This window comes from Canis aureus, chromosome 28, assembly GCF_053574225.1.
Source record: "Canis aureus isolate CA01 chromosome 28, VMU_Caureus_v.1.0, whole genome shotgun sequence".
NCBI classification, from domain to species: Eukaryota; Metazoa; Chordata; class Mammalia; order Carnivora; family Canidae; genus Canis; species Canis aureus.
The window spans coordinates 36392967-36405582 of record NC_135638.1 but is presented as its reverse complement, the minus strand read 5'-3'; the positions used below and the strand labels follow the sequence as shown (position 1 = coordinate 36405582).

The following is a 12616-nucleotide window of genomic DNA, read 5'->3' as shown; positions in this document are numbered from 1 at the left end:
TGGGATGTATGTGTGGGAGTCTACCAGGTAAACCACTTTAACTAATGCACTGCCAATTCAATTAATTAGTTTTGTTTTTCCTTTTTTTTTTTTAGTTTTGTTTTTCCAATACACCACACAGAAAAAACAAAATTAAGAATGTCATGTCACCAGAGCTTGCAACTCATCCTATAAACTATAATAACTTACAAACACATTAATAATCACTGAAATAAGTTTATAAGATATATAATTCCAAAAACACCTTCTTAAAAATTTATCAATAAGTCTAATACATGAATTAAAGAATTTTTCAAAATTTCAAATGTAATAATTCAAGTTACGAAAATAAAGATTCTCAAATTAAACATGTGCTTAGGGCTGAATATCTAGACTTCCAACCTACGATCTCCTTACCCTAGTCTGACCCCAAGACTGCTCACCTAGTTCTACACATTGTTCTGATTCCACTTCAGAAACCTAACAGCCATTTTCTGGCCTAACACACTATTTGTCAAGTCCTTCAACCCATGCTCCAAGAGAAGCCCTGCTCTTGGCTTTGAAAATGAGTTCTGCTGCCATCTGCAGTCTCAGAGCACACAAACAGATATATTCCGTGCAGATTATAGAAGCACTGGTAATCAATATGGATATTAAATGGCTTCTACAGAACTTCATTTAGGTCTACTACAGGCAGGCGGTAGACACTATCCTCAGAAGATGCTTTCCAGTTTCCCAGAGATATTTCCCACAAATGAAGATAGATGCACCTCACCTACATTTCTTACTTTCTTTTATTATTCAGTTTATTCTTTTATTTCAGTTTATTATTCTCAACTGGTTCTAATCATGCCAACCCTTACATGTCCAAATTTATTGCCAGTTCTTGAACTATTCAGAACACAACAAAGATAAACTGTTTAAAGATAAACTGTTCCCAAATGAGGAAGAGAACTCCAACCAAGAAGGGAATTGGGGAGACATGATTAATTTTAACCTTTACACTTTTGGCTCTACAAAAACGTGGGGAGAGTTTAGTCAAGAAAAGGGCAAGTGGGGGTTCCAGTCAGCATGCAGCCCCACATAAAGCCTTAAGCAATACAGTACAAGTAACAAGTAACTGAACTGTTTTCAACTCCCTGACACACTGTTCACGTATCTGTTAGATACTGGATAGGCTATCAAACAACTGAAGCTTGAAGAGAGTAACCTTATGATTGTTCACTCCAGTTGAATATCTGACTTTAGACTCTTCCACTGATTCTCAGGTCTAAGATAAAGAGACCTGAAAAGAAGAGCAACAGGGAAGAGCAAGTCTCCTGTCTACCAACAGATCACAAATATTTATATATACATAAACATATAGTTTTATAGTTTTTACAATGCTATTAACCTAACTAAAGGTTAATATAGATTTACATTTGGGGACTAGTAAACATCTTTAAATTTTTAAATGACTCAAAATAACTTATATTCACGGTGTTAGGAGGCCAGGGAATTAAGAAGGAATATACTTACATCACTTGAAGAGACTGTTCCTGTTTCAACACCGACACCGCTACCACGCAGTTTCTATTACGAAATAAATAACTTATTACTTAGTTTTGTTTTTAATTTTTATCCTAATTAATCAACTTATGAAAGGGAGCTAAGCAAATTTTATAATTTTCCTAATCCTACTTAATGGAGTTATCATCAACTAATAAAAAGCATGAGGATGACACAAAATATTCTATATATTACACTCTTCCAGATAATTAAACAGAACAATAATAAACTGAATACTGTGCTCCAGCTAAATTTCATAAGTGAAGCTGGTACAAATTTCCAAGTCTCAGGACTTACTTATTGAATTGTTTTTCAAGTAAGATGACTGTCTTAAGTTGAACGATCTACACTATGTTCTGTGGCAAAGCTTTCAAAATAGGCGCCTAATAATGGGAAGATTCACACAGAACTTAAAAATAGATTATCAACAGCAATACTAGCAAGTTATAATGACAATCAGAATTTCATATGTTATATAATGTCTAAATGACACATAGAAATAACTAAAGAAAAGTTAAGGTAGAAAGTCAAAGGTTGAATGTGCAAGAGAAAAGTGGTAATGAATTTCTGAAAGGATATTTTTATTTTCTTTTACTCAAACTAATTTTATCTATTATCTACTAAGTGTCAAGCATTAGGCAACCCCCCAACCCATATATAATGCTTGCTTAAACTACCAAAAATGAAAAAGCTCCTGTCACTATAAAGCCAACAAAATATCCAAACTTGCAACTAATTTGGACTTTTGAAAGTTTATTTCTATTAAAATAATGAAATTGTGGTCCTTTTTATGAGGGAGAAAACACTAATGATAGAGAAAAAGAGACCTTTCAGATACAGTGCCATCAAATGACATTTAAGCAAAGTAGCAAACAGAATCCCAAATAATCTTAGGTTTCCTTCTTTAAATAACATGTCTGTGATTTGATCCTGCTAGAAGACTATGGAAGAAGTGTTTGTCCACAGCAAGAAAGAGAATGCAATTCAGATCCTAGCACAAGCAGTGACAAGACTCTGAGAAACAAAGCCAGAATGGGGCCTGGGCATCCTGAAGATGTCCTCACTCTGTAGCAGGATTTGCAAAGCAGAAACACCATACCATAACCAAAGAAAGCCAAAGAGTTAGGGATAAAAAGAATACAGCAGAAAGATAAAGAAAAGCTCTTTTAGAGCATTTATCCGATACTGAGAAGCTCAGTTCTAATGAAAACTGTTCTAGACACTGAAATATTTTGCTCCCACTAGTGATGATAAAGGTATTTCCCCAAATTCCTGGACAGTTATAATCACAGTTAATCATTCCAAAAGTGACAAGTCATCTGCGAAGCACAAAACAAATATTCTTGTAAGGAGAAATCTAAGATGAAACAACTCAAAATGTTAGTAGCAAACTACAGTATACATTCTTTCCTACCGATTTCCATTTTATGAATCAAATTACAACAGAGCCTCACTACCATTACCACAAAGCTGACACTAAAACAATGAAGTTTGTTCAGAAGAACTAATTTCAAAAAAAAAAAAAGGAAGGGTGAAGGGAAGGTTAAGCATTCTGATCCCAAATGATATACACTTAGAAATTTAAAATCTCATCTTTACACACCTATTTTTCATGTTCTAAATCACACGTTTTTTAAATATCTCACAAAGTCAGTAAAATCTGCAAATTTGTGGCTCTTATAAAACTATGTAAAAACTAAGCCTCAGGCACTGAGGTGGCTCAGTAGGTTAAGCATCCAACTCTTGGTTTCTGCTCAAGCCATGATCTCAAGGTTGTGGGATCAAGCCTCGTGTTGAGCTCCATACTCAACAGAGAGTCTGCTTCTCCTCTCCCTCTCCTTCTGCCCCTCCTTCTACTCATGTGATCTCTTTCTCTCTCTCGAATTTAAAAAAAAAAAAAAAAAAAAACTAAGCAAAAAAGTCTGTTAAAATTTATGCTGACATAAAAAATACTTAATTATGTTCAATACACTCCAAAATATCCCTATACAAATATAAAAGACAGTTAGACTTCCCAAAAAAAGCAAGCAACAATTTAAAAAAATAAACCCAAGTAAAACGTCATGCTATCTCTCTTATGCCTCAAATTAAAATCTATTAAAACGTCACCTGAAATCTGAATTATAACTTTCCAAAAGCTTATTTCAAATAGACATTTATTTGCAATCTAACACTGACAACACACTATCAATATTATTTTTCTGGTGCCATTCCTCACATAAGCCATCCCCACATCAAAATCTCATGTTCTTCTACCCTTTCTTCCCCAGAATACTCCTTCCCCACCCACCTTCATCTCACTCCTTCTCTGAGGATCATTCCCAAGTCTCCCCTTACCACTATATTAGTCACTGGAAGGCTGAAAGAAAGAACCACTGAGCCACCATAAGTATCTTATCATCTGCCTGTTCTAGGAAACCATGAAGACAAAAACAGAAAACCTGTAATTTTCTGTCCTTTAACCAGTCAGCTATTTCCTCCATGGAGAAGTAGAACTAGGGAGGTCTGAAAGCAACCAATATGGCAGTAAGTAGGCTTCACATTTAACCTTAAGCCCAAATGTTTGATCTCAGAGTGACACAATAAATCCTGGAAAGGGGCCACTTGGCAATGGTCATCTTACAGCTGGATCCAGCAGCTCCAGGCTTACCCAGGGGTGCCTCAAAGCCTGGTATGGACTCTTTGGCAACACTAGAATAACTGGATTGGCCAATGATCTGTAATGTGCTGTCCGTAGTTTAAAACTCCCCTGGCAGCACCCAGAGCCAGTTTGTTTATTGGTGTAGTCAGACAGCTTGGCTTGTTCTGTGGCCAGAAGGACATAAATGATACACTAGAAACTTGTGAGGAGCTCTCCCCAAACCAAAGGTATCCCACACAAATCTTGGAGGTTCAGGGTCCCAAAGCAGACATGGGAGCTGCACCTGAAGTCTCTCAGCCTGAAACCTGCCTGCACTCTGTCTCCTGCTATACTGTTTCTTTTCCCTTCTTACAAGCCTTACATAAATATGCTTTCTGGAATTGTGCAAGTCCTTTTAGTTCTCCCACCTGTGTGATCTTGGTAGCCAACTGCAAAGAGATTCCCTGCCCACTGAAAAGCATGAATGAAAATTCCAAGTGGCAGAAAGATAGAAAGGTTTGAGTTGAAGCTAGTCAAAGAAAGAAAAAGTGAAGCATATCATACCTAAGAGTCGTTTGACTTATTAAGCTCAAAATGGCATTATTTAATATAACTTTTTTGTGATTTCACGTATTATCATAAATAGCTTAATATGGGTATACATGCCTTTCAAAAACAGTAAAAAAAAAAAAAAGTGTCTTTTACCTGTGAACTGAGTTGAGTTTTTATCCAATTGAAATAGTAATTTAAGTCACTGCCTTCCATCAGTTCTTTTCCCCAAGCTGCTAATTTTGCAATAATTCTTGCTGCCTGAAAAATAAAAATGTATTTAAATACGATGTTGATTCTAAAATCACATTCAAAAGCAAGACTCATAACCATTTTGCATGATTTTTGTTAATACTCATCCAAAATAAGTTTGCATTTCATTTTTAAAAATATATTTTGCAAAAGAGTCAAAATGTATTTTTAAATAGTTTCTTTAAGGTAAAACAAAATTAGATACATTTTAAGAATTTCATGACATTCCTTGTATTATTTTCAGTTTCAAAAGTAAGATTGGGATTCATTATAAGACCAGCAAAACTCAAAAGAGTCTTTCTTTTTCTTTTTTGGAGGCACTAAGTATTTTTAATAATTTGTAGATGCTATTATTCAAAAACCTATAGACTTCTCCAAATTACTTGCCAGAGTTTGGAGCAATGTCTACAACAAATTGCCAGCTGCTACCTTCATTTATTCCAAGCCCCTTGTGAGTCCTCACACTCAAAAATCTGTATCTTAGTAAAAAATACATCCTGGGTATTAAACACCCATCTCTCGATATAACCTTTTTTCCCTCATCTAAAGATTTCTCAGGGGACGCCTGGGTGGCTCAGTGCTTGAGTGCTGCCTTTGGCCTAGGGCGTGATCCTAGAGTCCTGGGATGGAGTCCCGCATCAGGCTTCCTGCATGGAGCATGCTTCTCCCTCTGCCTATATCTCTGCCCTTCTCTCTCTGTATCTCTCATGAATGAATAAATAAAAAATCTTTTAAAATAAATATTTCTCAGGTTTCTTCAAGCTATAAAACTAATCATGAATTTTCTTATTAAATAGACAGTATAAGAATAACAAATCATCATGTTGTACATTTTAAATACCTTACAATTTGTCAATTATACCTTGATAAATCTGGAAAATATATTTATGCACACACACAGGCAGTATAAAATACTACTTCTCCATACACAAACCCGATTTAATATTCTTTCAGTACTTTCTGAAACCAAGTCACTGTTTCAAAACTCCAATTATTCAGTAATAATTAATCCTAGTAGAGAATGAGAGGTTGAGGTTAGCTAACCCAAAATCACAGCTATACTGGTAAACTGTTCTTACACATGAAGATAGTGGACACAGGCGATGAAGGCATATTTTCAAGGTCAGTATGGCAGGCATTCAAGTGCCAGAGCAGATTTAGAATCCTACACCACGGAAGGCTAACCACAGCACTCTGAATCATGCACAGAGTTGTGACATACAGATGTTTTCATGTGCCTCACTAAGTGAATTTACAGATACATTTAAAACTGATCTAACTTTCACAAAGATATGTGACTTGAAAGGATTCCTATAAGGAAATCAGGGATTGAAAACATTATCAGCTACGTAAGCACAAGCAACATGGAAAAGATAAAGGAATGGAGATGACATTTTCACTCTTGAAATAAGCTCTTCATCAGCATGTGGTAAACCAATGACTGTGCGACCTTCAGAATTGTTGAGATTAGCCAAAAGTAACCTAAATAATAAAGAAATTAAAACATAGTTCTGGCTACACAATGAATGATGCTGAATCTTACCCTAAATGTATATGTGGTCTTTAATATATTTATCTATTTTATTATAAAACCACCAAAATTAGTAAGTCATTTATACCATGTATCCAAACAATAAAAACAAGTCTCTACTTAAAAAGACCCAAGTCTCTACAATAAAAATAAATAAATAAATAGGGGATCCCTGGGTGGTGCAGCGGTTTGGCGCCTGCCTTTGGCCCAGGGCGCGATCCTGGAGACCCGGGATCGAATCCCACATCGGGCTCCCGGTGCATGGAGCCTGCTTCTCTCTCTGCCTGTGTCTCTGCCTCTCTCTCTCTCTCTCTCTCTGTGTGACTATCATAAATAAATTTTAAAAATTAAATACATACATACATACATACATACATACAGTATTGTTTTTTAAAAAAGTATTCTTGGGACACCTGGGTGGCTCAGTTGGTTAAATCCCTGCCTCTGGCTCAGGTCATGATCCCAAGGTCCTAGGATCAAGCCCCAGCATCAGGCTCCCTGCTGAGCAGGAAGTCTGCTTCTCCCTCTCACTCAGCCCCTCCCTCTCCATTCATGTTGTCTCTCACTTTGTCACTCAAATAATTAAATAAAAATCTTTAAAAATAGTATTCTTTAAAATATAATTTCATGAGTCCTCCTTTTTAATTTCTCTTTTTGTAAAGGCTTTATAAAATGCAAAATATATGAATACACCCATACATAAATGACTATAAATACATATGGAGAGAAAGACACATGCTCAAAAATGTTTCACTAAAGTAGTCCTTGATTTCAAAAGTTCAAAGACATCTACTGAAATGAACAGCCTCAGGAGCTCCGCACTGCAGCCCACTGAATAGAAAAAGCTGGTACAAAGATTTATTCTCTCAACTCTCCTCTCATACCTTCTCTAGCCTCCATAAGAGACTGTTCAGAGTTAAGACATCCAAAGATAGCCTTTCAGGGTAAGTTTAAAACAAGAGTGTGTTTGTGATATTAAAAAACAAGTAATTACTAAATTAAAATAAAAAGTAGGGGATCCCTGGGTGGTTCAGCGGTTTAGCGCCTGCCTTTGGCCCAAGGCGTGATCCTGGGGTCCCAGGATGGAGTCCCACGTCGGGCTTCCTGCGTGGAGCCTGCTTCTCCCTCTGCCTACGTCTCTCCCTCTCTCTCTCTCTCTGTCTCATGAATAAATAAATAAAATCTTTTAAATAAATAAATAGTAAATAAATAAAAAGTAAACACTGTAGCTACTTCTAAAAAAATTATATTTCTATACTAAAATGTGATTAATCCTGTCAGACAATTGAAAGCTCTTTGTGCTTGTAATCTAGTAAAGGTTTTTATGCTAATGAACTCAACAAATACTCTCAAAAACTTTAACTGTATCAGAGTGACTCCATCTCCTTTGTCTTCCCAATATCCCCACATTACTAACCATTAATAAGGAAATGCTGCTCTGAAAAGTTAACATCACAGCCATTACTCCTTTGGGAACTGGGAGGTTACCAAGTCATAAATAGCCCAAGTATGCTTCTTCCCCAAGTCAGAAATCTTATCAATTAAAAATTTACCATATGAACAGTAAAGAGATCCTGGCGATTCAACATTGGCAAAAAGTAGGACCAGGCAGTGTTCTTGCTGCGTTTAGCATAATCAAAGAAAATGCTAACCCGCTGGTGATTTTCCTAAAAAAGAAAAAAATGATATTACCATTCAGAATGCATTTTACTACTGTGCACTGCTTCTCAACCTTTCATTCTGTGTCTCCTTAGTCAGTGTGTTTTCTTCTTCCAGTTGCTATTATGGTGGGTGGTGAAGGGGGAAGGCATAGATGCTTTAAAAATAAAATCACCTTTGGGGAGCCTAGGTGACTCTTAATTTTGGCTCAGGTCATGATCTCAATCAAGGTTGTGAATCAAGCCCTGCACTGGGCTCCACACTCAGCAAGGAGTCTGCTTGAGATTCTCTCTTCCTCTCTCTTTGCCCCTCCCCATAAACACGCACACATGTGCACAGGCACATGTTCTCTCTCCCTCATTCTCAAATAAATAAATATTTGAAAGTATAAAATAAAATCACCTTTAGTTATTATGATTAGCTTTAAGTGAGCCAAGCTAGCAAATCGCAACCCTGAAGGAAGTAGAAATCTAAGGTATATTTCTTCTGAGCCTGAACCTCTGACCTGCCCTTCCCAATGTTGTCTCCACACAAATAAAATCAGAGTACTCCTAGCACGTTATAATAGAAAAATTAGGGCAGATGAAGATAGCAAAAAATAGCATATAACACTAGCAGATAGACATAGGATTTGAGGAACAATTAATTCTTAGCTCAAATCATGCACACTCTACTTCTCACTTAAGTTTTATCCGCATTTCACTAGCTCAAATACACTTTCTGATTCACTGAATGAGTATAGTCGCTAAGCAGCAGTATTTGGTAAAAGCACAAAAAAATCACATAAACAATAATTTTCAGATCAACATTTAACTCCTTTAAATACATTGTTTTTAATTTTGGTTGTTGCTAACAGTTGCTTATTTGAGGAAGAGACTAACACCTCCTTAAGTAATGAATCACTATAGTTCAGAAAAACAACTGCAAGTTATGATACTGATTTTATCAAAGGACACAAAATTTGAATAGGTCATCATTTACTCCATTGGTGGATTATTTCCCAAGCTAAAACTGTAACTATCATTGACACATAAATGAATAAAGTACACTTCATACAGAAATAAGTTTAAAATTCATCTTTCTTGGGGCACTTGGGTGGCTTAGTCATTTAAGCCTCTGACTCTTGATTTCAGCTCAGGTCATGATCTCAGGGTTGTGAGGTTGAGCCCCACAAGGGCCTCCCCTCACTCAATGAGGATTCTCTCTCTCCCCCTCCTTCTGCCCCTCCCCCCATTCACTCATTCTCTTATTCTCAACTAAATAAAATCTTAAAAAAAAAAAAAAAAAAAAAAACTCCTCTTCCTTGACTGGTCCTTTGTGGTTTCAATTCCTGCAGAGGAGGATTTGAAACAGCAGAATAGGAGGGGGGCCCTGAGCTTGCCTCGTTCCTCAAACAGGAAATCAGCTGGATAAACAGAAAATCACTTTGAACAAAAGGAACTCGATCTGAGGATTAAGAAAACAGTCTGCAGAACTGGAAGCACAAAATGTGGCAGATGCGAGATTCAGAGTGGTGAACTGGAGAAAAAAGCCACAGTTTGCCATGAAAAGGAGGGAGCCCTTTTGGGGAAGGGAGAGGGAGAGAGCAGCATCCAGGGTTCGCACAAGATGTCTCAGTGTGCGGATCCCCTGGGTCATACTCCTGAAGCACATTCAGAAGACTGTATGCTGCCTCTCCAAGGACAAAAGACCCGTGAGTCACCACTAAGCAGCCACTCAATAGCTTAGGACAGAAGTGTTATGTGCGGAGGACAGATAACCTGGTCACAGCTTTTTATGATGCACCACAACAAAGTCCAGCCACTCTGCATAAGCCGTGTGACTGATTTTCTGGGACAGAATGGTGTTGCGCACACCAGGAGGCTCTCCTCTAGGGTAAGGGAGCAGGAAGGCACTTTGGTGGGCCCTTTAAGATTTGGAGTTTTGAATCCCCGCCCCTGGCCAAAGATAAAACACAGGAGAATTGTGGCACTGGGCATGCCTGGGCACAGACAGATTGAAGACAGGATCTGATGAAAGTCTGAGACACAGAAGGGGAGATTTTCGCTTTACGATAAGGACTTCCTGAACAGCAGTGGCTGCAAGTTCCCCATCTGAGGAATGAAAGGGCAGGGAATGCCATCTTACACACTCAAGCACACATACATACACACACACACACACACACAACCACCCACCAGTACCACAGGACTTTAGAGAGAAACACAATGCCTCCAGTAGAGGCCAGAATCCCCTACACTAAACCCTATCCCCCTGACCTGACAAGAGCATCTTTACAACAGCAAGTCTGACTGTGAGCCAGCCTAGCAGGCCTCTCCCTTAAAAAACCAACACAGGCCCCCCGTGTATACCAAGTCTCCTGCACACAGTGTTCAGCATCAGCTTCAGTTATGGTGAAAAAAGGACTAGGCTTTCCTTTTTTATTATTATTTCTTACTTATTTTACTTTTTTTTTCTTTTCTTTTTTCTTTTTTGCTTTTTCCTTTGGTATCAGGCTTAGAGATTTTGGTTCATTTGTTGGTTTCTTTCTCTCCTTTTCTCATTTTTTGGATCAGGCTTTCTTTCTTCTTTTTCCTTTTTTTTTCCTTCTTTCTTTTTTATTCTTTGGAATCAAGCTTATAGTTTTTGTCTGGTTGTTTGCTTTTTTTTACTCTTCCTTTTGTCTTTTATTGGATCGGATCTTTTTTTTTTTTTTTAAACCAGGCTTGTCTTAACAAACAAATCAAAGCACAGCTAGTAAAAGGTCCAAACACTCCCCAAGGAGGAGGAACTCTACAGAGGACCAACCTGTGGGAAAGAGCTGTCAAACACAACAGCAAAGTAGACACAGCATACACCAGAATCACTTCCTGAAATGCCAGGCCCTAGACCTGTATGGGCATGACCCCTTCTTAATGTGTATTACTTTTGGGACCAAGAAACATAACAAGCTTTCATAATATGCAAAAGACAGAAACCTAGACACAGCAACAAGATGGAAGAATTATCCCTAAAAGAAAGATCAAGAAGAAATTATAGCCAGGGATTTATTCAAAGGAGACATAGCAATGTATGTGAACAAGAATTTAGAGTAACAATCATAATAATACTAACAAGGTTTCAAAGAACATGGAAGACCAGAGAAACCCTGGCTGCAGAGATAAAAGACCTAAAAACTAGTGAGGCTGATATTTAAAAATGCTATAACTGAGATGCAAAACCAACTGGATATAATCACAATGAGGATGGAAGAAGCAGAGGATCGAATAGGTAATAAAATTACAGAAAATAATGAAGCTGAAAAGAAAAGGGGGCAAAAAACTACTGGATCACAAATACAGATTTAAGGAATTGAGAGATTCCTCAAAGCATAATAATATCTGTATCACAAGAGTCCCAGAAGAAGAGCAGGAATAAAGCAGAGGTTTAATTGAACAAATTGTGGCTGAGAACCATAAAGGTTCTCAAGGCCAAGAGGCACAAAGAACTCCCCTCAGAATCTCCAAAAACAGGTCAACACCAAGACATATCAGAGTGAAACTTGCAAAGATAGAGAATTCTGAAGGAGACAAAAAGTCCTCAACCTACAAGGGTAGACTCATAAGGTTAGCAGAGATCTAGCCACAGAAACTTGGCAGGCCAAAAAGCAGTGGCATGATATATTCATTGTCCTGAATGGGAAAAGTATGCAGCCTAGAATATTTTATTCAGCTAGGCTGTCCTTCAAAATAGGAGAGATAAAGAGTTTCCAAGACAAGCAAAAACTAAAGGAGTTCATGAACACTAAACCAGTTCTACAAGAAATACTAAAAGTGACCCTTTGCACAAGAAAGAGACCAAAAGCAACAAAGACTAGAAAGGAACAGAGACAATCTACAGGAACAGCAATTTCACAGGTAATACATCTAATACACTATATTCATATATTTCAATATTACTCTGAATGTAAATGGACTCAATGCTCCAATCAAAAGATACAGAGTATCAGAATAGATTTTAAAAAAAAGATCCATCAATATGCTGTTTACTAGAGACTCATTTTAGACCCTGAGCTATAATGCTGTATAATGCTGTATAAATACAGCATCCATTCCTGATCAAAACTCTTCAGAGTGCAGGGATAGAGGGAACATTCCTCAGCATCTTAAAAGCCATCTACGAAAAGCCCACAGCAAATACCATTCTCAATGGGGAAACACTGGGAGCCTTTCCCCTAAGATCAGGAACAAGACAGGGATGTCCACTCTCACCACTGCTATTCAACATAGTACTAGAAGTCCTAGCCTCAGCAATCAGGCAACAAAAAGAAATAAAAAACCTTCAAGTTGGCAAAGAAGAAGTCAAACTCTCCCTCTTCGCCGATGACATGATACTCTACATAGAAAACCCAAAAGACTCCACCCCAAGATTGCTAGAACTCATACAGCAATTTGTCAGTGTGGCAGGATACAAAATCAATGCCCAGAAGTCAGTGGCATTTCTATACACTAACAATGAGA

At 37.5% G+C, this 12616-nt stretch overlaps 1 protein-coding gene across 6 annotated transcripts in view; it reads right to left on the bottom strand.

Moving 5' to 3' along the window:
- Positions 1 to 12616, bottom strand: part of ATP6V1H (ATPase H+ transporting V1 subunit H) — a 168069-nt gene that overhangs the window by 102953 nt on the left and 52500 nt on the right. For 5 of the 6 annotated variants that reach the window (XR_013367417.1, XM_077876932.1, XM_077876933.1 and 2 more), the window contains 3 exons: positions 8033 to 8146; positions 4853 to 4957; positions 1498 to 1551 (listed from right to left, as the gene is read on the bottom strand). Coding sequence is in view for 5 of the 6 variants with exons in the window: in XM_077876932.1 (XP_077733058.1) it covers positions 1498 to 1551; positions 4853 to 4957; positions 8033 to 8146 (273 nt within the window). In the remaining variant the exon portion in view is untranslated. The remainder of the gene's footprint in view (positions 1 to 1497; positions 1552 to 4852; positions 4958 to 8032; positions 8147 to 12616) is intronic. The other variant, XM_077876934.1, reaches the window with a different exon arrangement.